At 32.8% G+C, this 27,708-nt stretch overlaps 5 protein-coding genes across 10 annotated transcripts; 2 read left to right on the top strand and 3 right to left on the bottom strand.

Annotated features, from left to right (window-relative positions):
* Positions 1 to 776: 776 nt before the first annotated feature.
* On the top strand, positions 777 to 7,764 carry LOC122577998 (laccase-1-like). Its single transcript, XM_043749810.1, has 11 exons — positions 777 to 937; positions 1,479 to 1,629; positions 4,154 to 4,256; positions 4,585 to 4,742; positions 5,020 to 5,287; positions 5,476 to 5,680; positions 5,865 to 6,046; positions 6,276 to 6,483; positions 6,733 to 6,936; positions 7,067 to 7,300; positions 7,515 to 7,764. Exons 1-11 carry the CDS (start codon positions 838 to 840, stop codon positions 7,694 to 7,696), a joined length of 1,995 nt encoding a protein of 664 aa, XP_043605745.1. The 5' UTR covers positions 777 to 837; the 3' UTR covers positions 7,697 to 7,764.
* A 109-nt stretch (positions 7,765 to 7,873) lies between these two features.
* On the top strand, positions 7,874 to 9,442 carry LOC122578009 (iron transport multicopper oxidase fetC-like). 3 transcript variants are annotated; one of them, XR_006320463.1, is made up of 4 exons: positions 7,874 to 8,479; positions 8,622 to 8,740; positions 8,862 to 9,025; positions 9,307 to 9,442. XR_006320463.1 is itself a non-coding variant. In XM_043749840.1 (3 exons), exons 1-3 carry the CDS (start codon positions 8,352 to 8,354, stop codon positions 8,963 to 8,965), a joined length of 351 nt encoding a protein of 116 aa, XP_043605775.1. In that variant the 5' UTR covers positions 7,874 to 8,351; the 3' UTR covers positions 8,966 to 9,345. The 3 variants fall into 3 exon arrangements, 2 of the variants coding, with proteins under 2 accessions (XP_043605775.1, XP_043605776.1); XM_043749840.1 differs by having other exon boundaries at positions 8,862 to 9,345; XM_043749841.1 differs by having other exon boundaries at positions 8,554 to 9,345.
* A 48-nt stretch (positions 9,443 to 9,490) lies between these two features.
* On the bottom strand, positions 9,491 to 24,604 carry LOC122577999 (laccase-14-like). Of its 3 annotated transcripts, XM_043749811.1 has the most exons (10): positions 24,400 to 24,604; positions 23,878 to 23,980; positions 22,992 to 23,100; positions 22,592 to 22,802; positions 20,831 to 20,997; positions 20,118 to 20,295; positions 10,893 to 11,276; positions 10,281 to 10,502; positions 9,999 to 10,217; positions 9,491 to 9,885 (listed from the first exon to the last, which is right to left on the bottom strand). In XM_043749811.1, the coding sequence occupies exons 1-10, from the start codon at positions 24,473 to 24,475 to the stop codon at positions 9,716 to 9,718; spliced, it is 1,839 nt and encodes a 612-aa protein (XP_043605746.1). In that variant the 5' UTR covers positions 24,476 to 24,604; the 3' UTR covers positions 9,491 to 9,715. The 3 variants fall into 3 exon arrangements, with proteins under 3 accessions (XP_043605746.1, XP_043605748.1, XP_043605747.1); XM_043749813.1 differs by lacking the exons at positions 23,878 to 23,980; positions 24,400 to 24,604 and adding an exon at positions 23,470 to 23,843; XM_043749812.1 differs by lacking the exons at positions 23,878 to 23,980; positions 24,400 to 24,604 and adding an exon at positions 23,349 to 23,380.
* Positions 13,469 to 19,668, bottom strand: LOC122578007. Its single transcript, XM_043749838.1, has 2 exons — positions 18,211 to 19,668; positions 13,469 to 15,510 (listed from the first exon to the last, which is right to left on the bottom strand). Exons 1-2 carry the CDS (start codon positions 18,592 to 18,594, stop codon positions 15,082 to 15,084), a joined length of 813 nt encoding a protein of 270 aa, XP_043605773.1. The 5' UTR covers positions 18,595 to 19,668; the 3' UTR covers positions 13,469 to 15,081.
* A 153-nt stretch (positions 24,605 to 24,757) lies between the features above and the next one.
* On the bottom strand, positions 24,758 to 26,880 carry LOC122578003 (INO80 complex subunit B). Of its 2 annotated transcripts, none has more exons than XM_043749829.1 (6): positions 26,637 to 26,880; positions 26,217 to 26,382; positions 25,958 to 26,099; positions 25,637 to 25,870; positions 25,368 to 25,540; positions 24,758 to 25,275 (listed from the first exon to the last, which is right to left on the bottom strand). In XM_043749829.1, exons 1-6 carry the CDS (start codon positions 26,680 to 26,682, stop codon positions 25,143 to 25,145), a joined length of 894 nt encoding a protein of 297 aa, XP_043605764.1. In that variant the 5' UTR covers positions 26,683 to 26,880; the 3' UTR covers positions 24,758 to 25,142. The 2 variants fall into 2 exon arrangements, with proteins under 2 accessions (XP_043605764.1, XP_043605763.1); XM_043749828.1 differs by having other exon boundaries at positions 25,958 to 26,144; positions 26,637 to 26,878.
* Positions 26,881 to 27,708: the final 828 nt, after the last annotated feature.

Here is a 27,708-nt window from a genome sequence, read left to right as displayed (position 1 = left end):
TAAATCACTTATTATATACTTACCTACTACTTCAGTTATCTTTATACTACGTAGTGACATGTATTATTCATACTATCAATATGTATTTGTTATTATTCCAATTTTGGGTATAATAAGAAACAATAATTACATGCTTTTATTTGCATAGTGGAACACCAATTACTTGTAAAAAGATAAACGAAACTTTGAAAAAAAAAAAAAAAAGAAAAGATAAATAAGTTGTGTAAATGACAAATGGTAAGAGTTAAGTATTACTTCATGTATTGTAAATATAACAATTTCAGACGAAAAATATACGACTGATCGAATTTAATGTAAAATTTTATTGAACATGGAAGAATCTTTTTTAATGTTTCCTTCCATAATTGACATTATAACAGTGTGATAAATTCTTGTTATATATGTTATATTATACAATTCTTGTATTGTTTTATACAGCAGAATGTAATTTAAACTAAAAGTTTATTTTTTACGTTTAATTATAATAAAGCATTCTATGGTAATTGTTTACACAGCACTGAGTTTGTTTCTTATCAGAATGTTTGTTACATATAATTCAAATATGTGGAATAGATTTTGCATTTATCCATTTAAGTGATGTCCTCGATATTGTATAATTTGAAGGAAGCCAGCACTAAAAAGTTTTCAAACGATAAACAACTTACAGAGTAATTAAAAGTAAATCGATACCCGGAAATGTAGATAAGCCGATAGGCTTTTAAAATGATTAAATTGCAGTTTTTTTTTCTATAAATTGAAGCTATTAGCGCAAAAAAATGTTAGTAGTAGTCAATTAAAAGAAGGCCCATAAAACGCCGGACTTTGGTTTAGTGGAAAATGACGCTTGTTAATTTTTTTAGTATTCTTCAGAATGTGACAAAATTTTATGCATTTTGCGTTGTTCTGTTGTTTCACGTGCAACTGTCGTACAGTAACCGTAAGTGTTCACAAATGTAATTTGTCTATTAAAAATTTGTCAAATTACTGCAAATCTCTTTATACAAAGTATATTATTAGTATATATAACTTATGCATATATGAATATGGATTCATTTGAAACGAGTAACTCAATATATTCCTTACTTTAGTTTATTATGTTTTGTACGTGTCGAACTATTTTAAAGACACCGCTTATTCCAACTATATGCGTAGGAGACTCATTGTCTGCATACCAATCCCTGTTCGCATTTCATGACGGAATTAATGCTTGTGGATGAATTAATAATCATTTACTATATCTCTTTCTGTTGATACATGTATTTAATGTATGCATATTCTTACACGAAACATTTATAATCTCATTTCTTAAATTTTCTGATAAGAATAAAAATTAAAAATTTCCATATTATTCTTCGTATTATTGCTATTTAAATTATACCATTACGCTTCACTTTGATTAGGATCGCTTGACGGATTTTGTAATTTTATTCGATGATTTTCCAATATCGTTTCTAATATATTGTTTTACTTGTGCACAGCGTACTGGGGTTGGGCCGACGATTATGATCCTAATTCTTCATCGATAGTACTTTCTTCGCCCGAAGAATGTGCACGAAATTGCACAGATATTGAAGAACCTAGAAATTGTTATTATTCCTTCACTATTGAATTCTATACAACAGTAGGACCGTACGTATTGATATACATATATATACTTCTAAAATATTTTAAGTTTGGATCATATATATAATATCTGACAGAAGATACACGTTAACATGTTAGTTGCCACGATAATCATCAGTGAGCCACGTTTTATTAAACTTCGTAGAATGATTAAAATAACGTAAATTTCATAAACTAAAAAATTGTCAACGACGCGAATGGTTTTGATAATAATTGTCAGAAAGACCTGGACAGATATAATATAATACTTTCCAAAAAATAAATGTTATGGTATAGTGTATATTTCAATCTTTTACGGCTTCCAGAATAAAAGAAATAAAATCTGCGTGGCAGTCAACGTGTTAATATATTCTTTTAAACGATTATATCGCGAATATATATATTTTGATACGCTTAATACAGTAACTGTTCTATATATTATACGTATAATTATCATTCACAAAAAAGTGTGTTCATAAAGTGTACTCCCAGATAGAACAGACACTCCTTATGAACGGTAATGTATACGTATACACGTATGTATTTATATATATTTAATAATATACATAATATAGTAATATACATACAATCGAAACTCTTCCGCTGTTCCTTTTGTATCTGAAACGCCTCAACCACGCAATCAACCATTGCTCTACTGATATTTCGGTCTTTCCCCTGCTTTTCGTAATATTTATCTTTTCTGTATCATCTTAAGTGAGATATTCACATATTACAAAACTAGCGCTATCCTTATATTATAAAATTCTGTCTTCCTTTCTCTTTCCAGTCATCTGTACTTTAATGCTAAGTCGTTGTTTGTTATACTCGCTTCATAAATTGATATTATTCATCAATCATTGATAATTGCTGAATGAACAATTAAAAAATTATTTACATCATATCCTACTACCTAAAGGAAAACGAAAAATCAATCACGTGAAAGCAAATTAAATGTAATTTTATTTCGATTTCTTTAAGCACTTGCTTAATGCATTGATATCCTATTTACGCTGTCTCTAGAATTCTGATCTGACTTCAACTTCCTGATCTCAACTTTCTTTAAAATATTTTCTAGTAGTAAAATATTCCTCCCGGAATTTATCGGCGATTATAATTCGGAATATTTCTTAACAAAGGATTACTTTTGTTGCCCTTTGTTTCTATACTTCGAACTATTTTCTAATCCTTTTTGCAAACAAAAATTACGCGAACACGCGCTGATATCCCTACAAAGTATCAGTTTTTATCGAAACTGCACGTTCATGCGAGACATTTAGCGATGTTTGTCGGTCAGATTAACCGAGGGCAAACTAAATTGTACTGTGTGACGGGGTTTTAGAAACGTCTTGAAGACGTTCCATGGATGTCTTATAAACAACGACGTCGGATGTTCTTGCCACGTCCATCTCGTACGTCTTTAGGACAGATGCAGACGAATGATTTTTGTTCGCGCGATGTCGCTGCGATCGTATGTTTGTTTTCGTTATTTTTAATTGGGAGCACGAAGAAAGATATATGATCGCAGAGATATCGCGCGGGCAAAAGTCTACGCAGAATCTAAGCCCAGCGCAGACGAGTGTTTTTCCACCACGTCTTTTCTTTGTTTTTATTTTTCTGACAATTTTCCTGACAATTCACACGAGCGTTCTACGTTAATTTGCCGCCGCGTTTCGCGTTTGCCAGTTACAATTTAACCATGGACGCGGTAACCTGATACCGAAATTATGAACAAATATATTTTCGTTACGTGTGTTATTTAATTATCATTTTATCACAGAAAAGAGATATTGGGTATATATCTCTTTATTAGTGTCAGACTTCTCAAAGAAGAATTGACTTCTTGAAATCTTTTGACGAATTAAGTGCAAAAATTAGTGAAAATTTAGTGCCTCGAGACATTGTTTTGAGACTGATATTGAAGTAAAAATGTTATTCGTTGGATTATTATAATAAAAACAACGAAGAACCGAGGTAAAAAGTAGACACTAAACGAAGGAAAAATATACCATAAAGTTAAATTAAATAATTTAATAATCGAATATAATACAACGAAATCGTAAACGTTTCGGTCAAGTACTTAGACAGTGGTCGCGATCTTATTGATTTACACTACTCGTGTAGAACTGGACAATCCATATTATCCGCAATCGTAATAAAAGTATGCTCAACAATTTGGACAATTACGAATGTAAAAACCTACGATGTAGAACGTCTTTAAGACACGCGTCCAGTTTAGGTTGTAAGACATTTAGATCTACGATGGAACGTGTTTAGGGCGTCGTGAGCTATCTGGGTTATTAGTTGCTTTAAAACTTTTGTTATAGTTAAAGCATTGAAAGAGCGTTTGGTAAATATCATTAAATGAGAATTAGTAAAACTAAGATTAACGTGAATGTAATTATTTTATGTAAGCTACCAATTTTTAGAGTTCTCGATATATATTTGATTAAAGCGTGGAACCATGAAAATAGCTGCAGTAAAATAAGCTAGAAATAAAGATGCTTGCATATTTAAGTCGGTGATTAAATAAATTAAATATCAATATTTTCAGTGCTTGTAACGTGGAATCTCAAAGGTTCCAATGTATTTTAGGGGATGGATACGAAAAGTCTTTGATACCTATCAATCGACAGTTACCAGGACCATTGATCAAGGTAAAAATCGTAATATGATAACGAACTGCGATTTCTTCTTTGTATCCTTCATATGATCCTGGTATTTTGAGCAGGATTTTACATAAATTTTTCAGTTTCTTCGCATATATCTGACATAAAAGTACTGTTAGATTCGATAACTATTCGATATTGTCTTTTCGTTAATTTCGACAAGTACGTGGGCATAAAGAAAATACAAAGGAGATGAAAATATACAGTACACTTTTGTGATAGATCGTAATTTTTTTGAGAAAACACTTGACTCGTGTTTCTTTTGATCGGTAATTGTAATGACATAGTAACATTTTACAATTGCCATACTTTTCAGGTGTGTTTGAACGATCGCATTATAGTAGACGTACGGAATGCTGCCTCAGGAAATGAAGTCACGTTACATTGGCACGGAATTTTCCAAAACGGTTTTCAATATTACGATGGTGTTCCTTATGTCACACAATGTCCGATTGCATCTTCTTCGACATTTAGGTAAATACTATTTTAAAGTCTATATTTTACTGTCTTTTCATGTTACCATAAATATCATGATATCGTTTATTCCGTGTGCTATTTAACGATATATCATCCTTCGTTTCTTTTGTCTATTATTATATAAAAGATTTGATTACGCGAACTGTTATTATGGTTTAATCCTTTTAGTTTAGTGTCCATTATAAAAGAAAACATTTCATGTAAAATAAGCTTCTTATAAAATACCACGTTATGAAACTAAATGAAATACGAATTTTGTGATATCCTGTTCTAGATATGACTTTGTAGCGCAAAATTCGGGCACGCATTTCTACCATTCTCACATATGGACACACATGCTAGATGGGCAATATGGTGGTCTTATTGTTAGAGATCCACCATCTAGAGATCCTCATTATCAATCATACGATATAGATGAAATTATCATATTCTTAAGTGATTGGATGCATGTGTTATCGTTAGAACGTTATCCTGGTTCGTATAGACGTGACCCAGGACAGGCTGCGCAGAACATACTTATAAACGGTTTAGGAAATTGGACGGTAAACTATATGTATATCTTTACTGGAAAAATATTCTTTTATATTATATTGTCTAAGGATTGCAAAACTCTTAGCATTAGGCGATTAAATGGTAAATTTTGGATAGAAACGATTTCTTCGTTTCTGTTTGCTAATACCATTCGTTAGAAGCAGATTATTAATTATTAACAAATTATAATTATTTTTAGGATCCAGTTACCGGCCAAACTACCAATTCACCGATAACAGAATATACCGTAAGGAGCGGAGAACGACACAGAATACGGATGATTAATTCTTTCAGTACAGTATGCCTGGCGGAACTTAGAATCGAAGGACATCAATTAGTCATAATTGCTCAGGATGGTGCAAACGTGCAACCCAGAACAGTGGATAAAATAATCTCGTCTTCAGGTTTGATAAATTTCAACTTTCCCTTTCGAAATCGGCTGTTCAATTAGATTATTACGTTATTACGACTAAGAATATTTTCCGTACGATAGAACTTTTTGTTGCTTTAATACAGAGTCGAGAAAAAGTCGCTTTATTGTACCAGTTTACGTTTCATGTATTTAAAGTAAGCATTCGAAATATACAGGTGAACGCGTCGATTTTATCCTAACTGCAAATCAAAGTGTTGATTCTTACTGGATACAAGTGCGTGGACTTGGCGAATGTAACGAAACCGGGGTACAGCAGTTAGCTATCTTAAAATACGATGGTGGTCCTAATTGGCCTACAAGACCAAGTCCTACTTATAACGATACAATAGATGGTGTTGTAAGTATCAAAATACTCTGCTTTATTCATTTTAAATAAAAATTTACTTTTCCTGAGAAAGAAATGTAGCTTTAATTCTATTTTTAATTATTACGAACTACTTTAGCTTTTACAAATTTCTCAGACTAAAATCTTCCAATTATTTTTCAAATACTATTTGGGTGTATCTAACAACTGTAATACCTGATTCTTCCTTGATTTCTATATATTGATGATTTCGATTTTTTAGACCTATAATCCGCTTAGTGGACAGGATTGCAATACAGACAACACAGAAAATGGGATTTGCGTGAACCAACTGGAAGCCTTCGAGACCGATGATGATCTCTTGAAAGTTGATCCGGATGAGAGACACATATTACCTTTCTTCTTTTACAATTACACTCAGTATGGGGACAGAACATTATTTGTAGCAGACATGTACCGTACCTATTTCAGTAAGTTGTATTTAATGCTTCTTTGAAAGTAACTAAGTATATGCATATGTACAAGTCCTCTTGTTCATTTTCTTATCATAGCAAATCATTTCTAACGCGCAAGAAGTATTCATACGAAAATCAGCTTACTTGCATTCGGCTAAAAGAATAAAATTTTCTTTTTCCATTTTATCCTTGTTTTTCATTTTTGTATTATTTATTTGTCGATGTCTATCCTGTGTTACTAGTAAAACATTTGTTCCGTTTCAGCTGCAAACGATTATTCTCAGCTTCTTTCTATGTTCGGTAATATATCGTACGAGACTCCAGCGGCGCCTCTGCTCTCGCAACGTAGTTCTTACCAAACGGTATGCAAGAAAAATGTACAGAACGATTGCACGGAACCTTGCACATGTTCGCAAATTATCAATACAAGATTAAATAATGTCGTGGAGCTAGTAATATACGACGAAGGTATCTAGTATTTGTTTTTAGTACGAAACAAGATAAAAGAATGTTGGCCTATTTAACAGACTAATTTTGTTTCATTGCGTAAAAAAATATTGCAAATTCGATAATGTTAAATAACAACATTTTATTATAGTACCACTGGAGGGCTTATATCATCCGTTCCATCTACACGGTTACGAATTTAGAGTGTTTAGTATGGGGGATTTTAGTGATAATAGAAATATTTCGACGGCAGACATAGACGAAGTAATAGAGCAGCACACGGAACGTCTTCAAAATGGAGAATATACGAACCCACCTGGTAAAGATACTGTTAAAATTCCAAAGGGAGGATATGCAATTATACGTTTCAAGGCGGATAACCCAGGTAAGATATTCAATTATATACATACGTACTTCCGAAACAATTTTCCGCGTGTAGTTCTTCCCCGTTTTTGAGAAAATTGCACTATCTTCTTCTTCATCTAAGAATATTTGTCTTGAATATTTGATTAATGTTAATTAAATTCATTTATATCATATTTACAACACAGTAAGTGCTTAAAATACTTCGGATAAAGATATCATATATTGTTTTATAGGGTGGTGGTTACTTCATTGTCACTTTACTTGGCATCACATTACTGGAATGGAACTGGTTATACACGTAGGGAACAGAGAAGATCTTCCACCGGTACCACTCAATTTCCCGGTATGCAACAATTGGAGACCAGCGTTGCACACTTTGAACGATTTTTATGGTTTTCGGTATCCCCAAGCTTAATTAATTCTTTGATTGTATTGTAACACGTAAAAAGTGATGAAACAAAAATATAATATTTTCAGAATCTATTACTCTTACTTACTCTTTTTTATTCCTCACGATATAAGTCACAAATTACCTTTTTAAACAAATATTTACCTATCCTTTATCCTTTTAAAGGATTCTCCTTCTTAATGTAGACGAAAATTATTTATGGTATAACGTAAAATTAATGTGACTTTTTAGCTTGAAATTTATACATTAAATTAATTTGTATGGAATACCATGTCCGAGCGTTTATTACTTGCGCGCCTGGGGAAATACAAAGGAGCGGATAAAAAACTTTCACGATTTTCTACCTTGAAGAAGAATTGCGTAACGAGTGCAGTTTCCTGCCGATATTGCCGTGTTTCCCACATCCAATATCCTACAGATAATAAAAGAATTCACGCCATAATTTTATCAAACGATTTCGTAATTGGAAATATAACGACCTAATATATATAATATACATAGACATAATATATCTCGGACAATTTAGTGGCTCTATTGGACCGTGCGACAGCTGAAATTAATTTTAGCCAATACGGCGTCAAAGTAATTTATCAAAACTTTATTTTTTTATCACAACTATCATACTTTACAGGCGTGTTTGAACGATCGCATTATAGTCGACATGGAGAATGCTGCTACAGGAATGGAAGTCACGATACATTGGCATGGAATTTTCCAAAACGGTTTTCAATATTACGATAGTGTTCCTTATGTCACACAATTTCCGATTGCATCTTCTTCGACATTTAGGTAAATATTATTTTATATTTTACTGTTCTCTAATATTATCATAAATAATATGATATCACCTATTTTGTGCGCAGAGTATATCATCCTTCATTTTTGTGTATTCTATTGTACTATTCTATTATATTCTACTCTCGCAACGTAGTTCTGGCCAAACAATATACAAGGAAAACGTACAGAACGATTACACCGAACCTTGCACATGTCCTGACGTTATCAATGCAACATTGAATAATATCGTGGAGCTAGTAATATACGACGAAGGTATCTAATATTTGTCTTTAGTACAAGATAAAAGAATGTTGACCTATTTAATAGACTAATTTTGTTTCGTTACGAAAAAAATATTGCAAATTTGATAACGTTAAATAACAAATTATATTAGTGCTCCTGCCTGGCCTATATCATCCGTTCCACTTGCCGGTTATGAATTTAGAGTATTTAGTATGGAGGATTTTGATGGTAGAAATATTTCGAGATCAGATATAGAAGGAGTAATAGACTAACACACGCAACATCTTAAAAATGGGGAATATGCAAATCCACCAGGTAAAAACACTATTAAACTGATAAATGGAGGATACGTAATTGTACGTTTCAAGGCGAATAATCGTGGTAAAATATTTAATTACTTCCAAAATAGCATTTTCTCCATATAGCTGTTCTTCTTTTTCGAAAAAATTAGACTTTCTTTCTCTTCTTCTTCTAAATGTCTAAAATCATTTATCGTAAATATTTCATTGATGCTAATTAAATTCATTTGAATCACATCTACAACATTATGAATTTATTAAAATACTTCGCATGAAGATAAAAATACTATTTTATAGGATGGTGGTTACTTCATTGCCACTTTACTTGGCAACACATAACCGGAATGGAACTGGTCATTCACGTAAGGGATAAAAGTGATCTTCCACCGGTGCCCGGTATGCAACAACTGGAGACCAGCGGTGGACACTTTAAAAGATTTTTATAACTTATAAGTTTCCCCAAACTTAATTGGTTCTTCAATTACATTCTAGAATCTACTATTTTATTCGTTTCTATTCTTCACAATATAAGTCATAAATTGCTTTTTTAGAAAAATATTGATCTTTTAAAAGATTCTCTTTCTTTATGTGAATAAAGATTCTTTATGGTACAACGTTAAATTAATATGATTAATTGACTTGAAATAAATAGCAGAATGTAAAATGAATATATGATAATATAATAAATTACAGTCTATACACTAAATTAGTTGGTTTCGAATACCATGTCCGGATGTTTATTACTTCCACAGGTAGGGAAGTCCAAAGGAACGGGTAAGAAGCTTTCACGAGTTCCTACTTTTAACAAAAATTGCATAACAGGTCCAGATATTCCTGATGATATTGCCGTGCTTCTTGCTTCCCACATCCAATATCCTGCAAATGGTAAATGAATTCATGTCATAACTTTATTAAAAGATTCTCACAAATGAAATTATTCTTCTCTTAAGAGATTTCGCTAAACATAATGCAAATATAATGATTTCTACCTAAATTATCAGTAAAAAGACGAAGAATAACGTATCCTTTATTTGGTACAACGAAACTGTCCTTCTGGGGTGGATTTAAAAAATTACGATCTAGCTGTTTGTTACGATCCAACATGATAATTTCTTCTTTGGTAATTGCTCGTTCGAAACTACTTTTTCCTAGGACACTCGCGTTATAGCCATGTACGTGAAACGTATGGGAGACATTTCCGCCATAACCTGAATAAAGAATTATTTTAAATATAAAATAATAAATCATAATGTAAAGTAGATTAAAATTACCTTCATCTATTAAAATAATATCGACATTTTTCCTAGGTGGAACTTCGATCATGTGAATACATTCACAAAACAATGGCGTGTCAGCACACTCATCTGAACGCGTTTCGAAAGAGCAAATCGATTCCTCTGGTACATTTTCCGGTTGAGACAATAACGGAGACATGGGATATTTAAACGATATACGATTAATTTGTGCAACCCTTGCTCCTTCTTTACTCACACCTGAAATTTGTATTTATGGATGTAGAAAGTCGAGATGTATAAAGAAGAAGAAAGATTTAAGAAAATAAAAATTACCATCCATTAAGAAACTACCGCGAATAAATGTAACATGGCATATATTTCGTGTATGTATTTTATATTTATAAATAAATGAAAATTATATTGAATAATATTGAACAAACAAAATAGTAATTAGGAATAATAGTTGCGACGCCTACAACTATCAAATCACCCCAAGTAACGACTTTCAAATGTTTGATTTTGCAATTGCTAAACTTATGCAGGTGCTTTTGATAAGATTAATTATGGTCATTTACGCATAGTATAATACATTTAGGCAGGCATCACAGACTGATAGTTTTAATATTAACAAACTCTTCATATCCTTACTTAGATCTGATGGATAGAAAGGGCATCCGTAAAAATTATATCTGTAGTCAGACATTTCATCCGTGAAATAGGAAAAAGCATTCACGTCGAATGGAACATAAATAATTTCGTCTGAGTTAATCTCGACCCTTCTCGATCCTTTTAAATCCAAACCACAAATGAAGTTCCTCGATATTTCATGACAATCGTGGCCCTTGTTCGTAATTGCATAGTCATTGATTTTCGATAGTTTTTCGTCCTTGATTATAGCGGACTCCGGTTTTACATCATCATAAAGGATGAAAGCTTCCTGATGAAGGTTTTGACAGTCCCGATGGCCCTTTATATCAATGAGGTATTTCCCAGGAGGTTGATTTGCTTCGAGAATTATGTCAAATCTCTCACCTAAAATTCAATTCGTAGAGTAGAGAATTTACAAAGAAAAAGAAAATGATAAGATTATCCTATTTCTTAATATTATACAAATTTCGTTGGTGACATCTAGAAATCTCCACTTTTCTATTAAAAGCTGATATTCTAACTCTATGGTATTGAATTTATGGAAAGAGTAATTGCATATCTGAAACAGGTATCCTAGTTATTTTATTGAATACAAGTATACAAAGTAAAGTGTAGGCGTTTTGCTATAATACAAAAAAGCATAGCTATATAAACTATAAGAAATACCATGGGGATATGTATATCGTAATACAGGAAGAATTTAAGTTTCATTGCTGCTGAGTATACGCATATAGATATGCCTATAACTCCCAGCAAACTTTTTTAATCTCAGTTCGAATTAATTCTTCGTAATCAGCACAAAACTGCAATTAGTACACATATGTATATAAATATGTACTTACTATCCTCCGAGTTTCTATTTTTACCGAGGAAATTGTTTATACGTTTGAAAATTTCATTTCTCAAATCTGTTTTTAATAGCGCTTATATTACATTGATATCCAACAATATTTCCGAGTAAATCGATAAAATATCTACTTTTAACGATCAATTGTTTTCATTTGCAATAAAATAATATGTGAAAAAAATATGAATCACGAGAATAAAATCACGCGTGTAGAACAACATTAATTTCTCAATGATCAACGTTGATTCTTCCCAAGATTTTTCTAGATAGATAGATAGATAGACAACTTTAGTGTTGTGTCTTTTTACAAGGAATTTTTTACATTGCGTTATTGATTCACTAATATTAATACGCTATAATCGCTATTTATCGGAAGAAAAGTTATGGGATATCAAGGCAACGATCGTGTAGTTTAACTTTTAGATCCCTGTGTAACTTATTCTACATTCTCGCCTATGTGCTCTCTTCTTTTGCACAGAAAGACACTGTATTTCTTCGGAATTCATGATTGAGCATCATTAAGATTAATATCTGATAGAAACTTGAAACGCGAAGAAATTTATTTTACGACTACTGAAAAATATTTATATACATTAAGGTAACGACTAAGAAAGTGTTACTTTTATTAATTACTAATGCCTATTTAATTTATCTACGATCAGACACTAAAAATAATAGCAAATTATAGTTTTATCATTTTTATTTTTATATTATATTTCTGTCTCTACCGATCATCAATTTTACAACAATTACACTGTGATTTTGTCAATTTTTTCCTTCAGGATCATGATATATCTTTATCCATGAAATGTTCACTTAAATTATATCGGAACGGATCTATTTAAAAGATTGGTGATCAATTATTATTAAAATTATCGATGTGGCAATACGAAGAAAATTGATTCGAGATTATTTACCACGAAGAAATTACTAGGATATGAGAAAGAGTTTCGATCGGAAGAAATAATATTCCTCTGAATCAAATATTCCTTAGAACCAAATTTTGTTTAATAGAAATGAGTATTCAAACTTATAAAGAAAAGGATGTTTGATCGTGTGAATATTAGTTTCTACTATGTATTTTAAAATTTAACGGTTGTCAATAAAGCTTCTAAAAACGATCACAATAATATAAAAATATAAAACTATCGTAGAATCAGGAACAAGGATGAACGAGTTATATAAAGACATACACCGGAGACTGTTGAATCTTGTGTACAATCATTACTATCTAATGTTTTCTTTATACCTACCTACTGACAAAGGATTTAATTGATATGATATGAAATACAATACAGTTTGTCTCTTAAACGAAAATTAATAATGTAATTTAAAACGACTTATTTTCAATTTTACGGAGGGATTGCTTTCGATAGAAAATAGTTTGTAGTCTATACTTTGCTACGTCTACTATTTAAAGCCCTGAAACGATACCTATCAATGGAATACATTCTTATAATCTAGATCATTCATAAGACAGATTGTATAAATGACGAATATCGCTGTTAGCTGGATCGATAATTTCGTTGGAACTCATTTTATAAAATACGATTTGTATCACAATATGCGCATTAATTAATGCTACCTCGTTGAGATATTTTGCAAACAATCAAATCAGTATTTGTAATTGGCAATCAACGTTCCTTTTCAACGGGCGAATTTTTCAGATCAGTTTGAAAGTTACATAAAATTCAAGAATTTAGGAACATGTATCAAAAATATAAGAAAGTTGTTCGTATAGAGAAAAATCTTTATTACGTACTTTTTCCTTCAAATTGAACAAATGTTCATTGCTTAATATGAATAAATTTTTATTCGTAAGTTTATAAACTCTCCTCCTAAATATTCCAGCGAGTTCACCAGTGTTTCATCATTATTCTGTTCAACTTGACTCAAATGTCATGGACTTTTAACTTATATTCACATTTAAAATCACATATCCGTTATTTCCATCGAATATGAGTAACATTTCGTTTCACGATTACATATAACGTTCGATCGATCAAAGATATTTTAAAAAGATACTTGATTCGTATTATCGTTACACCGTAACAAACAAACAAATAACAATCGCGAAAAATAGCAATACACTTTAGAAATACAGTCTTTTTCATGAATCGAATCCTAAAACGATAACGTACCTGTTAAGGTATTTTTCATACGCAAAAGGTATTTAAATATTGGAAAATAAATTCCTCCTTTCGTTTACCTTTTATAATACAGCGCGGTTCTGGCTTTTAATCACAAAATACCTTTTTTCTAATATTTTGTAAAATTTACTACCCCTTGACAATGTCAATTATTCGTTCGATTCCACAGAATCCTCTCACTTTCGGAGCGCAACAATCTTAATAATACGTAGATCGTTTATCTTTCTTCCAAAGAGATATTCGAGTTTATACCTGGGGCCTTGAACGATTAATTCCCAGGAAAGGATCTTTTACAAAAAAATATAATATCAAGTATAAACAATTTCTTAAATGTCTCGTTCAAATCCCTTAAACTTCGCTTCGTATAATCAGCGATATCACAAACGACTTTTTGCCAGCTACATGCATTCAAATTTACGAATTCAGCTGTAAATTACGTCTTAATTCGTACAACTTTCGTGTCTTATTATACAATCTGTTCAGGCAAGTTTTACACTCCATTGTGTAAAATTGTCTATCTAAAGGACGAAAAGTTAATTCCAATAAATTGTTCAATGTGTTTCGTTAAAAATCCCGACTATTTAACTTACGTTACTATCCTTAATCATCGATTCGAAGTTTCGCGTAGCTTGTATCGATGATTAATTTGTGATTTAATTAATTAATTTGTGATTTAAGATAGAAATGGGAATCGAATAATGATCCTGATAAGCAAGAAACGCTAAAAGTCTTCGTATTGTCGTTTCTCTGACGAACTTCGAATTAAATATAATATATTAACACAATCCTATGTGAAAATCGGGAGTGTCGTTAAAACGATCGTACATTTGGAGCACGATCCACGCTACTATTTGACGATAGTTCCCATAATATTACGACACGTATCTGCATCTACTTGCTGCAATTACGCGCTAAATAGAGTTACTCGTTCGCTCTCATTCAGTCACAAAAGCATTTCTTGTTTCAATCTCTCTAATCCATCTCGTACTCCGACACCGACGTTAATTATCGTCCATCGTTGCGAATTCATACAACGTCCATACGGAATATGAACACATCGCCTCGCTCGCCGACTAATTATGACAAAATAACACGTATATAGCGTACAAATTTCTTTCTATGGAGACGTTTCACCATCGTCGTACGATCATCTTTTACTTGTTTCTTCAAACTCGGAACGAAGTTGCATTTGTTAGCGACGTGTCTGTGCGTAGACGCCTATCTCCGCTTCGAACAGGATCTGATTGATCCTCAGCTTCGCTACAGACCTCGAATACGAGTCGGGAATCTCCGCCAGCTGTACCGCGATACTCTCCGCGAATTTCGCGAACTCCTCTTTCGTTCTCTTTCGTTCGTCGGAAGTAGTCTCCAATTTCGTCTGTCCGAACTCGTCCAGATCGCAAATCGGACTATCGTGATTCTGCGACGAGCCGTTATACAATTCCATCGCCTTCAAGCTCGAGGATGACGATTCTTCCGCGTCTTCGCTTAACGAGGCGTTGAACGAGCCAGTTCCCGATCCGTTCGTCTCCTCGTTACAGTCTATAAACGTTATGCTCTCGGGATCGATGTCACTAACTATGTACTCCTCTTGCAGCTTCGACGTCTCCTCCTCGATTTTCTGCAGGGAGAAGAATATATTTCCATATCTATCGCCGTCGTCGATTGCGATCGATTTATCGTCACGCGTGTGCGTACGTTCGCGCGTGCGAGTGAAACCCAGTTGCATTCAGCATAGGGGTGACAGGAAACACGTACAACAGAAATATATAGGATTTGTCTTGTCTGAACTCGTCGAGGGATAAACAACAGCTCATATAGCTCGAGTTTGTATAATAAGAGTGACTCTACCTACTATTTTACATACGTATGTATGGTCTTTCGTTTAAATGGCAAGATTTCAGATTGATGCATAGATTCGATAGAGAAGAGTTATCGTTCAAAGTTCTTGTCCGAAAAACAAAATTATAGTCCGGTCCAGTCGCTTAAGTCTCCTTGTATTAAAAATACTCCTTATTACTTACTTATGCGCATAATTGTAACGTGACATGGTACATTTTACGATAATGTTTCTCATAATTTATTGCTAACTAAGGTTGTGTATTACAACAACTACGAGCAAAGAATACTACTTATAAAATAAAAAATAATTTTAACTAACTAAGCAAAATGTATCTTTTGCCGCTTTGCATAAACGGCATAATTTTTGAACGTGTTAGTAAATGTACAAGCAATATTGGAGTTATCGTATTATTACAGAATTCATGTTCCTATTCAGTTTTTCTCTGTTTTATCAGCAATGTTTTACCTTTTTTTCTTTTGTTTAATTAGTAATTATTATCATTAATTACGATGCAATATTTTAAGGATCCACGCAAGCCAATTTTCATTGCACGTTCGCTTCTCGTGTTAATTTAATTTACCTACAAAGATTTTGCCAAAGTCCAGAGAAAACTTCGCATTCCTGGTTATTATAATTACACGGCACGCGTAAACACAATCAAGTCGAATCGCGATTCAATCCGCTATACTCGGTTCACACGATTCAACGATAATCTAACATTTCGATCTTTCAAGGAAACTCCGTATTAAAAACTTTCACGGGAATATATTTAAATAGCTCGAGAAACAATGCCCGAACGTATCTTAATTAAGAAAAAGCACACGCATCAGTTCGCAGTATATACTAGAAAGAAACGTAAACTGCTTTCCGATTTAAATTATTCCTTTTCTTTCGATCTATGAATCGAATCTATATTGTATAGATAGATATAGATAGATAGATATGTTTCCTCAAATTTAAGCAATTTTTTAATCACGGTTACACCGAAAATGACCTGTAAAACGTTATAGAAAAAGATATGCAAAATACCTCGTTCATAGTGCAGCAAGAACGACGTTGTGAAAGGGTGAAATATACTTTACTTTTCCCGTTTGACATAATAAAACTCTTAAAGTCCTAGATCATTTTTTGTCACTCTATATGTACATACATATATCCCTAGATATAATATATATTATTACACATACTGACATTTCATGATCGATTTCTTATTTATCTTGACTAGACTCGATGATAAAGTTGCAACCAGTTCCTTGAACTTTGACTAATATTTATACTTCAAACTAGTAAAAGTAATCAAATGTAGTAATCATTAGAATATCGTAACATTCAAACCGGTTTTTCGATAAAGTATACCGAATAAATAATATCGAACTATGTAACTTTCGGATTAAAAATAAATTCTCGTGAAATTTAATGTACCTATACGTCTAACCATATCCACGATTCTTTGTGACTGTTGTTCTATCGCGTCCAGTAACCTCTACATTTTCTTACGAAACGATAGAAATATAGCGATAACGATAAATAATAACGATAAAAATAGTAAAAACTCTATCGAGTATCATGGCTGGACTGCGGATTCTTATGCATTTATGTGAAATTTAAACATCAGAGAGTATGGTACCCGCAAGAATTTCTAACAGATAAAACGCATCTCTCTACTTAAGTTCTATTTCTTTAGTTGTGTCCATAAAAATATGAATTTGCATAAAAATTCGCAAATTAATCGCAGCAATGTATCGACATAATTGGATCGGTTTCTTGAAGACGAAGACTGGAAGAACTTTGTGAGAGAAAGTGGAGGAGGAACACAAAGGCGGGCGGCGACAGGCGGAGCAAAGCAAATGAGACGGAGAGAATCGGATAGGAACAGATACGGTATAGAGTGTGAGAAAACGAGCATGGAAACGACCAGATTGGAGAAGCATGGAATTATCATTTATCAGCAATCGGGTAGCGCACGAATATGCAGGAGAATCGGACACGTTTCAAGTAAGATCGATTCGAAATGCGAAAGTCACGGGACGAAAAATTGCTATAAAAAGAATGACACGTCGCGTTGCTACGAGTCGACGAAACGTGTATCCCGAGCAGCGACGCTTCGTTCAGGCGAGGTGATCGTTTCCACGAAATGCATTTAAACACAATGGTCTTTCTTCGAAATTGTTTGGCCAATTATACGACGTAAACTAGCCTCCTTACGATTGGAGAAAGGGATCCTTTATGATTTTGCTTAACGCAGATTTTGTGCGATAAAAAGAGAGAAAAGAAGGGCAAAAGTACACCAAGTATTTCTTTCTTGAAGCAATTGATAGCGACAGAGAAAGAGAGTCTTGTCTGTATATGTATTCCGTTAAGGTAAATGCGACACGTGGGAACAAAATATCTGTCACAACTGGATTTCTCGCGCGACAGCGTACTTGTAATATACACGCGCGATGATAAAGAACGATCTATAGCTATGTAACTACCTACCTTCTTCCTTTTACTGTATCTACGTGTGCCAAATTGCAGAAACTGCATCGCTTTAAAGGCGAACCACTTGGATACGTAAACATCGTCGGGGCCGGTAGCTGCGTCACGGCTGTTCTGTATCTTGTGAACTTCTCTCGAGTACTGACACTTGAGATTCGTGATCTTTTTCTCGATTTCGAGGGTGTTGCAGCAAAGAATCTCAGCGAGCTCTTGAATCGCGCGTTTTCGCTTCGTTCGGTCGCGATACCCCCGAGCATTCCAATCCCAGAGAACGCGTCTCTGCTGATACTCGCGCAGTAGCTCGAGAGTTTTGTCGCGAGTCCACTCCATGCCGAGCCGCGTGTCGTTCGTTTCTGGCTCGTTCCACGCGTCGTCGCTAGACATGGAAAATAGAGTGGCCACGGTGATATTACGGCGACGCGCGGGCACTTGTTAGGCCAGGGGCCACCGTTTTCTCCAAAGAATCTTATGTGTCTCGTACGTCCAAGTATTTACAATATACGGACGGGTGTCGATTAAAGTAAACGATGCGGTCGGCTGACAAGCGAGCGGGCGGATACCCGCTAATAAATCGTCGACTATGAGCCGACAACGACGCCGCAGCCGCGAATCGAGCACGCGTTTTAATGATTTTTGCGCGAGACCCGCGCGCGTTTGGTCGCCTTCCTTTCTTTATTTCTCTTTGCGGAAACCCGGCGAGAACACGAAGACGGCCGAGTCTGCGCGAACGAGTCAGCCACCGCTGCACGCCGCATGTGCGACTACCAAGCGGTTTCATTCTTTCCTTTTCTTGCTCCTTCTCTCTTTTTCTTTCCCCCTTTCCCTTTCGCATTTCTTTCTTACGGCCTCGTTGCGTGTATCCTCGAGCGTTCCCTTCCTCTTTGTTTACTAAACGACCTTGCGCCTCGTTTCATCGTTTTTCGTTCTTCTTCAATTCCACCGCATCGCTTCCACCGCTTTATTTCCTTCACTCTTTCTCTCTCTCTCTCTCTCTTTCTCTTTCTTTCGTTTTCCCTATCTTTTCCATTAATTACGCTAGCCAAGTTCTTTTTATCTCCATTGTCTTCTGCTACGTTTCTTCCTTTTCCTTTCTTTTGATCTTCTCCTCTACCTTCTTTCTCGTTTGTCATTTTACTTCCTTGTCGAACATAAATCTTCATCATTTCTCTTCATTCTCTTCATCATTTCCCTTTCTTCGACTACTCCATCTTCGTTCGTTCTTCGCCTTTATATCATACCACTTTCTTTTCCGTTGTCGTCTTCTCTTTCGCATAGCTTGTTATTTCCTTTGCTTTCATTAATTTACCATTTTTAAAACGCTAGTTGTAGTCTTTTGCGGGATGAATATCATCAGGCAGAATCGTGCTTCGCTTATGTGCGATCACGCATGTAAATTCTTTAGTTTACGCAGAGCAATTAGGGCTATATCAAACGTTTACTCTTCCACTATTCACCATCGTTTATCGCTTTAAGTCACATGTCGTGGACGACCTGAATTACGCTACATATTTTTAAAAAATATTTCCAATATACGTATACATTCTTAAGTTATAATATTTCATCTCGATTCCTCTTCGGCAATTATACTCAAGTTATGCTATATATACATATCTATCTTATACCTATCTATATTTGCTCACATAATTTAATCCTACGAACTGCAATTCAATTTCATTTTATTATGTTTCGTCCTACCTTTATCGATTGCAATTCATTCTCGCCTCCTTTACTCGCTTTCACTTAAATTCTGAGCGCAATTGTGTACACGAAAAACCGAGAAGCAAGGTTTAAATATAAAATCTCGGATGAAGAGTTTTGTATATCCGACATGTACGTACAACGATCATATATTACGTGTGCCGAATGTACAAAACACACGGTATAAGCAAGGAGAATCGCCTGCATACCTGGAAAGAGAAAGATGTGTCTGCCCACCGTCGGTTCAACCGGGTTCCCATCGGCAGCCAAGACGCGAAAATCGTGGCCAGAGATGGATAATAGTATAGGGCAATTGTACGCGTTGGCGTTAATAAGTCGCAATAAATATTTCCTTCCATAATGGACTTGCAAGATAGATCCGTTATTCTGAAAAAGAAGACATAGCCAATGATGACGTCAGTTTTGTGAAACATAATGTACAACGAGAGAAAGTCCTCATTCCGGTGACGTAATCTATATTATACAACAAGTTTTACTAATATGAATTAACGAATAAAACTAAAACTCGAAATGTCCTTTAATTAAAATGCTAGGTATATGCGCGGTGATCGGCATTGCTGAAATATTCATTCATTTATAGAAAACTACAAATATCATTAAAAAAATTTACAATGTTGAGAGAAAGATAGCTTTCGTTTGTTCAACATGTTCTAATAAAACATAATTCTTCATTTGATAAATGACTATAAAAATATATTAATGTAAAAAGCAATAACACTAGTAAAGAATATTTGTATAAAAATTGTTCTTATTGTCATATTATTTCGTATCGAGAATTTTGATCTTCGAAAACGGTTTTGTTCTCTGGGCATGTGGAAATCTTGGCTACATTTCATGCTGAATTACATATATCTTTCTCTGACTATACCGTAGCGTCTTGTCTAATTAGATAAAACAATACCTGGCCATTTAAGAGAAGTTCACTAGGCGTAGGTGGGTGTAGGTGCGAGTGTCGCGACAGAGGAGTTGGCGGCCTTGATGACAAGAGAAGTATCCTTTCCAAGCTAGGGTCATCTTGTGGTCCTCGAACTGTCAACGACCCGTATACGCCGTCGGCCTGCTGTGAAACTAATAATTCAATGTCATTAATGCTTTTGTTATATCCGTGATTAATGGAAGCATTCACCTTCTATAAATACATTATAGTAATTTTATTTTATATTTGTGAATAAATTGTGCGATAATTTTTAATTGTAAATTTAATAATTACAGAAATAGATAAATAAAATGTATTAATATTATGGAGATATCCGTTAATTTCGTATCATAATACTATATAGGAAGTAAATACAAGATTGGTTTACAACTGTACAGCAATTTTTTTGATGTTCGCAATAATGAAAAATTCAATTTTAGATGACAGAATTAATAGCAGCTAATTCGAGGTTCTTTGTTTAAGCAACCTTAAAAGTCGACACGCATATTCTTTCAATATTTACTATCGATCTTCTTCCTCAATTTTGTTTCGTTCGATTACAACGTAGATAAATCGAAACGATTGCTGATCTCACTTTAGCTGATGTTTCCTCAAAACTACTATTTTTGCAATAATGATTAAAAGTATCATATTACTTCTTATAAATTTCATATTTTTCACGTGCATTGGTATTTCTGATATTTTAGACAAAATTTCTTATTGGAACGGTATACCTATAACGTGATAATCCAGGGCGCTAATAAGAACAAAATTTGGACGAGTTCATTTCTTGTCTATGTTAAATTTAATCTTCTTTATGTACGAAATAAGTTTAAAGCGACTGCACTTTTTTTTTATTTTTGTTCGGTTCAGTTCATACTAAATTACTGATTTTTATTTAATGCTTTTGACATAATAATGTACACTGCAGGTCAAAAGACGCTATAAAAGAAAACACAAATGAATTTATTTTTGTCCATCAGTGTTAAAGTGAAGGAGGCATTAAGCAATCAATGTCATTACGATTGTCTTTTAAAACATTGAGAATATTATGTAAATGACTTAATGTACCTGAGCCTCCTGCGTGAAAGATTATCTCTTGCTACATTCAATTCTACATTGTATTTTATCACCACAAAATTACCATAATTCACTTGATTATTGAACACATATCAAATTTAAAAAGATAGATGTCAAGAAAATTGATATTTAAGCATTTAATACGCACTACTTTTCTTAAAACAGCAAGCGTAACGTGTAACCTGTAACCTTACTTCTACAGTACACGGTTTCAAGATTATTGATCTACTTTAATTTTGCTTGTCCTCGCAGGAGTAGAAGCCGTTCTACAGCGCGGGAAAATTGAAATTGATTTAAACGTTATCAAAGTTAAAAAAATTACGTAACAATTAACTTAACAATTTAAATAAAATTAATTTTCTTAACCCTTACAATCACTTTATTATACCTGATTTACGAGATTATGCATTTGACTATTGAAAGATAACGATGATGAAATACCGTTTGATAAATTAATCAATCATAGTGAATTTTAGTTATTTTTATGACGTTACTTATTTTAATAAGAACTAGTTTTCAAAAAGAAAAGTACTAAATTTTCAGTCATCTGTAGAACATAATATTTTTTCGATTAATCAATCGTTCTTGATTATTTAATATTTTTATTAGCATTCACGTATAATCAGTTTTTTGCGTATTTCATCGTTTTGAATACGATCTGCTTACCTATGTGTGCATAATAAATGTATGTACCAACATTTTCCGGTTTTAGTTTATATCGAAAACCCCCAAATGGCAAAATAGGACATTGTGTGACCATCGGAACACCATCCATATGAGCCGAATTCCTTTGTCGTATACCATGCCAATGAAAAGATAATTCCTCGGACCCTAATCTGTTGTATAAAATCACTTCTATAGTATCTCCAAGACATACCTGAAAATTGAAAGATGAACTCGTAATTCAAAATATCAAGTGTGTTGAAATTGTATCGTCAATTAATCAAAAGTTATATCTTAACAATGAACAAATTTGACATATTATAGCTTCGAAATACTTTTAAAGAGGTATAAAATATACCTAATACATAAATTGAAAGATAACAATAAGTTCAAAAATTTTTACCTCTATTTGTGGGCCCGGGCTTTTCCCATTGATTCTTAGAAAGCTATTCAATAAAATTACGTTGTCGTGGATCATCGATTCGTTTTTGCTTTTAGTACAATCGCGAATACTGTAAATAACAATAAAAATATAAGAAAAATTGATTAATGCTATATGTATATAATATCAATTAATTCTGCCCGTTCATACTTCAAAAAGTTATAGAGATAAATAAAATTTTAATACATATGTACTTAACATCGGATAATACGTATCGTGACTAGAACGAAATATCAGAATAATAATGTAAAGAATAATAAAAAAATGTAATAACGATTACAATTTTCATACAATTTGAACAACGATTACAAAGTATACCTATGATGTTATTATGTATCCAGCTAGCGTTATTCTCTATAATACAAGTATCACGTTCGTGACAGTAAGTGGTGGGTAAGAACCAGTTGGGAATTGAAAAAATAAAAGATGCACTTAGTACCCGTGTGAACCGTTAGTTCTTGAATTACACTAGAAATTGTGTATTCGTTACACAGTGATTCGAATTGACCGAGATTCCGACAGGTTTCTCCTTCAAAGAGGATATTCGCTGATTTAGGTCTACATCGTGCCTGAGCGGCGCTATAGTTTGTTTTCAGCATTGACCGAGGACAAGTTATACATCCTTCTAGATTAGATAGAATGATTTCATGTGTAAATTAATTGATTGAGAAACGGTTACATTATATTATATAGTACATAAAATTGCTCATGTAGAAGAATAATTTCGAGAGCTTGTTGGTAGTTTCAACCTGGATTGAAATAAAAGTTTCGAAAGTATACATATTGATTTTGATGTATTAAATACGTAATAAATTCGTAGGCCTTATCTGACTTCTATCTATCTTACCTGATCGGAGCAGGTGATTCTTCAACGAAGAATTCGTAACGGCATACTTTTTTTGAAAGTGCACGGTCAGCACAAGATCGTAGACATTCGTGAGAATCACCATCTAATTTTTAAAAAAGAAAAAAATCTAGTTAACGTAATCTACAAAAACTAATTAACGAATAATTAATGAAAATTAAATGATAATTCAGATATATAATCGAGTTAATAACAAAAGACTTGAATTTCGTAAAATATTAATTAATTCTATAAAGTATTAATTAAATACTTAATTAAGTATTTATTAATCATGTTGTTAAATATTTGCATTCAATATAGATTCTCCAACAGAATGAAAAGCTTCGTTTTAATATTTTGCAATCGCATTTTTGCAAATTATATTGATTTTTAAGTAATTCTAATGTAATATACTTGGAAACTAATTCTTTTTATTATACTTTCATAATTTTATTTTATTAAACATAGACGTTTCAAAAATAGATAATACATAAATAATTGAAGTTAGATAAGTTATTTTCTCACCCCTTATTTGAGATCTAGATATTCGTAGTAAACTAAAAAAGATGGCGAAAGCTATAAAGTTCTTGAACCACCACATTTTGACCCAGACGAACTGGGTTTCCCCAAAATTTAGTAATTTACGAAAACCGGCATACAATCATCGCGAATCACGAGTCGACGATGACTCGGGAAATAAACACTGACGATGTTACGCGTTTCGCGATCATACGGCGACTTAGTTGAGCCTATCTTGGTTGGTGAAAGCAAGGCCTAGGCTACTTCTAGTTATGCAAGATGCATTCGATGCAGATTCGAATATTTTCCGGAAGAAAATATAATACTAACGGGAGGTATATTACTAACAAATTTTGATGGTAACTTAATGAATATATCGTTACCTGTTTTCAAAAGCAGGTAATAAATATTTATTACATATATTTTTTTCTCTGCTTTGCATATTCCAATTATGTACATAAACTCATATTCTAAATACTCATATTCGAAATACTACAATGAAAGTTACTTAATGATATGTACAGAATATTTACAAATTAGTCGTAATATTTACAAATTTGTTGTAATATTGAATTTAAAACCTTATTGTTTCCTTAATAAAAATCTAATTTCTTTTAAATATAATATATATCTAGTATTTTACACTGTCTATATTTATCTTCTTTGTAAAACTGTTCAATAATGATGTATATTAAAAAATGTAATGTGATGTATGTACACTAACACAGACAAGTTCAAATATTAACTAATTATACAGAGAGAGCTAAATTAGTTTTATAACATTCTAAACTGCATAATGGTACACCCGTTTTTGAACATGAATATTTTTTGGGCTTTTTACATTGATTTACACCACAAAGAGTTCGTATGGGTGGTTCCTTTCTGAAAAAGAAAAATACAACAAAATAATATAATAATTTGATTTTATAAAAATTTCAGTTCAATCTCTCAAACTATCTATCATTTTGACTTACTCTTCTGTAGGCTGTAATGGAAAATCTTCTCCAGGAGGTAAAGATATTGAACTTCCTTCAAGTGTTAAACGGTATGTAACCAAGGGAACTTGTCTTCTACAAGGTTTTCCTTTACCAATAACTTTAGAAGCTTTAGATTCTTGCTTTTTCAGTAATCTTTCCATTGTCTTTTTCTATGGGAATAAAAGCATAATTTTAAATACTATTTACATAGAGTCCAGTATACCATTTAATAGTAATTATATTTATTTTTTATTATTATTACATACTTTATCTTTTTCTCTTTTCTCATCAGCAAGTTGTTTCCTTTTCAGGGATTTAAGAGCAGCTTTTTGTATAGCTTCAGCTGTCATAACCTTTTCTTTGTATCCGGTTGGTAAAGACATAAGTTGTTCAACAGCTGGATTTGGTTCTGTATCAGTCTTTCTTTCAAACATAGCTCTTTGACGTGCTGTCATTAATTTTGGATCCTTTGGTTTAATCTTTTTTAGCTCATCATCCACCTAGAATAAAACATATATTTAATCTATAATAAGTAAAACTTATTTATAAAGAAATCAATATTATAAACACTAGTTGCAATTACTTACTTCTTCAAGTTTTCCAGACTCAATTGCATCAAGCCATCGTTCTTCTTCACTACTAGTGCCGCTATCTTTACCTTTACTACTTTTTGGAACCTTTTTCTTTGTTGCAGCTTTTGGTGATAGCACAGTGCTTGCACCTGCGATGCTAAGATTAGATGTTTTTTGTATTTTCTCACGAGGTTTCTCTAAACTACAAAAAATATTAAAATAAATATATCTCCATTATTTATAAAACGACATAATACCTAATCTACTTACTTACCCTTTTTCATCATCTTTTTTTATTTTAACTCGGAACGTCTTCTTTTTTTCTGTTTCTGTAGTAACATCATTAAAGCCATCATTATCATTGTGAGTGACTTTCCTTTTTTTGTGCTTTTTATGTTTATGCTTTTTATGTCTCTTTTGTGGAGATACTTCGCTAGTTTCTAAAAGAAAAACAATATATAAGATAAATATTGAAAAATCATTACAAGTAAACATAAATGCATATAAGAAGTATTAAATTTTTCACGAAACAGATTCTTGTAAAGCGTCATTGAAATCCTTTAATGCTGATATTAAATCTCTAAGATACTTAGCCTAAAGATGAATGATGAAATTTATAAAACGAAAAATATAATAAATATTTCCGTCTCTACGTAAACTAAATGTTAATTTTTTAACACATCGAAAGTCATACCTAAAGTTCTTTCCTCATCCGAACTTATATCTTTCGTTTTACCCATTTTGTTACGGATCTGTACTCCTCAACGTGTCAACAAACAATATTTTTTTTTCTTTATAATTCCAATGCACTACAATTTGTCTAGGGAGGACATTTGGTAAATTGTTTTAACAGTGTTTGAAATATTTATCGCGTAGATGCTCCCTCAGTAGGAACAAACAATATGAAACAAAACTATGGCGCCGTATTTTAGATATGATGGTGCCATCTATTAAATAAAAATTTTGCTTCTTAGTAGTACTACTGCTTCGCCGAGTCAGGTGGGGCCACCATATCTAAAATAGGATACTTTACACTAATTGTATATAATTAATTACGTAGGAAATCAGAATAATATTACACAGAAAGGATTTCAGGAAGGTTAAAGCTTTGATTTAATTCTTGAATAGTTCAAGAATTCGCCTTATAGATCGAGAAATTTCATTTTTTAATTTTATCATAAAGAGATTAGTTCCATCATTTCACCGCTAGGTGGTTACAGTGTTTCTTGGTTAATTGGATGATTTTTTAAACTTGCTTGTAACATAACAGAGAGGAAATTTGTTTTTTCTTATAACATAATTAAGAAACCAGAAAGAACAATTAGATAAAATTAATTTTAATTAATACCTTACGTTCTAAACTTTCATTTGAGCCCTCAAAAGTTAACAAATTTTGCCTAGCGGAAAAATTCGATTTTTTAATTTTGTCACACACTTTACTCCCAAATATCTTAAAATAAAATGATGGGGACGGTATGGTTATTGAAGTTCTTTTTTTTAGACTCTACCAGGATATCGAAAAATATATATGACATTCTATTTAGAAACAAACTGATAATCTTGAAATCACATAGAAAAAATGATTATAAGAAGAAATTATTTCCACCTTCACATGTTGTTCTTGGAATACTGTAACTTTGTCCTAAGAAGTTATAACAGTAAATAAGGCGGATATTTAGTTAATCCCGTTTAGTTGAGCCAGTCTATATACTAAAATAATATTCATGATATGATAAAAATAGAAAGATAAATACAATTTATAATAA

The sequence above is a fragment of the Bombus pyrosoma genome, linkage group LG3 (assembly GCF_014825855.1).
Source record: "Bombus pyrosoma isolate SC7728 linkage group LG3, ASM1482585v1, whole genome shotgun sequence".
NCBI lineage: Eukaryota > Metazoa > Arthropoda > Insecta > Hymenoptera > Apidae > Bombus > Bombus pyrosoma.
The sequence above is the reverse complement of the archived record's forward strand: the minus strand, read 5'-3'. Positions and strand labels throughout refer to the sequence as shown.

Bases quoted from the DNA above. Each gene is read 5' to 3' on its own strand.
- LOC122577998 (XM_043749810.1), top strand. From the start codon at position 838: ATGACGCTTGTTAATTTTTTTAGTATTCTTCAGAATGTGACAAAATTT. The intron at 4,743-5,019 runs GTAAATACTATT...ATCCTGTTCTAG, and splicing joins GCATCTTCTTCGACATTTAG to ATATGACTTTGTAGCGCAAA. The intron at 5,288-5,475 runs GTAAACTATATG...AATTATTTTTAG, and splicing joins ACGGTTTAGGAAATTGGACG to GATCCAGTTACCGGCCAAAC.
- LOC122577999 (XM_043749811.1), bottom strand. From the start codon at position 24,475: ATGTGGTGGTTCAAGAACTTTATAGCTTTCGCCATCTTTTTTAGTTTA. The intron at 23,981-24,399 runs GTGAGAAAATAA...TTTAAAAATTAG, and splicing joins ATCTAGATCTCAAATAAGGG to ATGGTGATTCTCACGAATGT. The intron at 22,803-22,991 runs GTAAAAATTTTT...TTCAATTTTCAG, and splicing joins GCCCGGGCCCACAAATAGAG to GTATGTCTTGGAGATACTAT.
- LOC122578003 (XM_043749828.1), bottom strand. From the start codon at position 26,682: ATGGGTAAAACGAAAGATATAAGTTCGGATGAGGAAAGAACTTTAG. The intron at 26,383-26,636 runs GTATGACTTTCG...TTTTTCTTTTAG, and splicing joins GGATGAGGAAAGAACTTTAG to AAACTAGCGAAGTATCTCCA. The intron at 25,276-25,367 runs GTAAGTCAAAAT...TTTCTTTTTCAG, and splicing joins CCATTACAGCCTACAGAAGA to AAAGGAACCACCCATACGAA.
- LOC122578009 (XM_043749840.1), top strand. From the start codon at position 8,352: ATGGAGAATGCTGCTACAGGAATGGAAGTCACGATACATTGGCATGGA. The intron at 8,480-8,621 runs GTAAATATTATT...CTCGCAACGTAG, and splicing joins GCATCTTCTTCGACATTTAG to TTCTGGCCAAACAATATACA. The intron at 8,741-8,861 runs GTATCTAATATT...AAATTATATTAG, and splicing joins GCTAGTAATATACGACGAAG to TGCTCCTGCCTGGCCTATAT.
- LOC122578007 (XM_043749838.1), bottom strand. From the start codon at position 18,594: ATGTCTAGCGACGACGCGTGGAACGAGCCAGAAACGAACGACACGCGG. The intron at 15,511-18,210 runs GTAGGTAGTTAC...TTCTCCCTGCAG, and splicing joins GATACAGTAAAAGGAAGAAG to AAAATCGAGGAGGAGACGTC.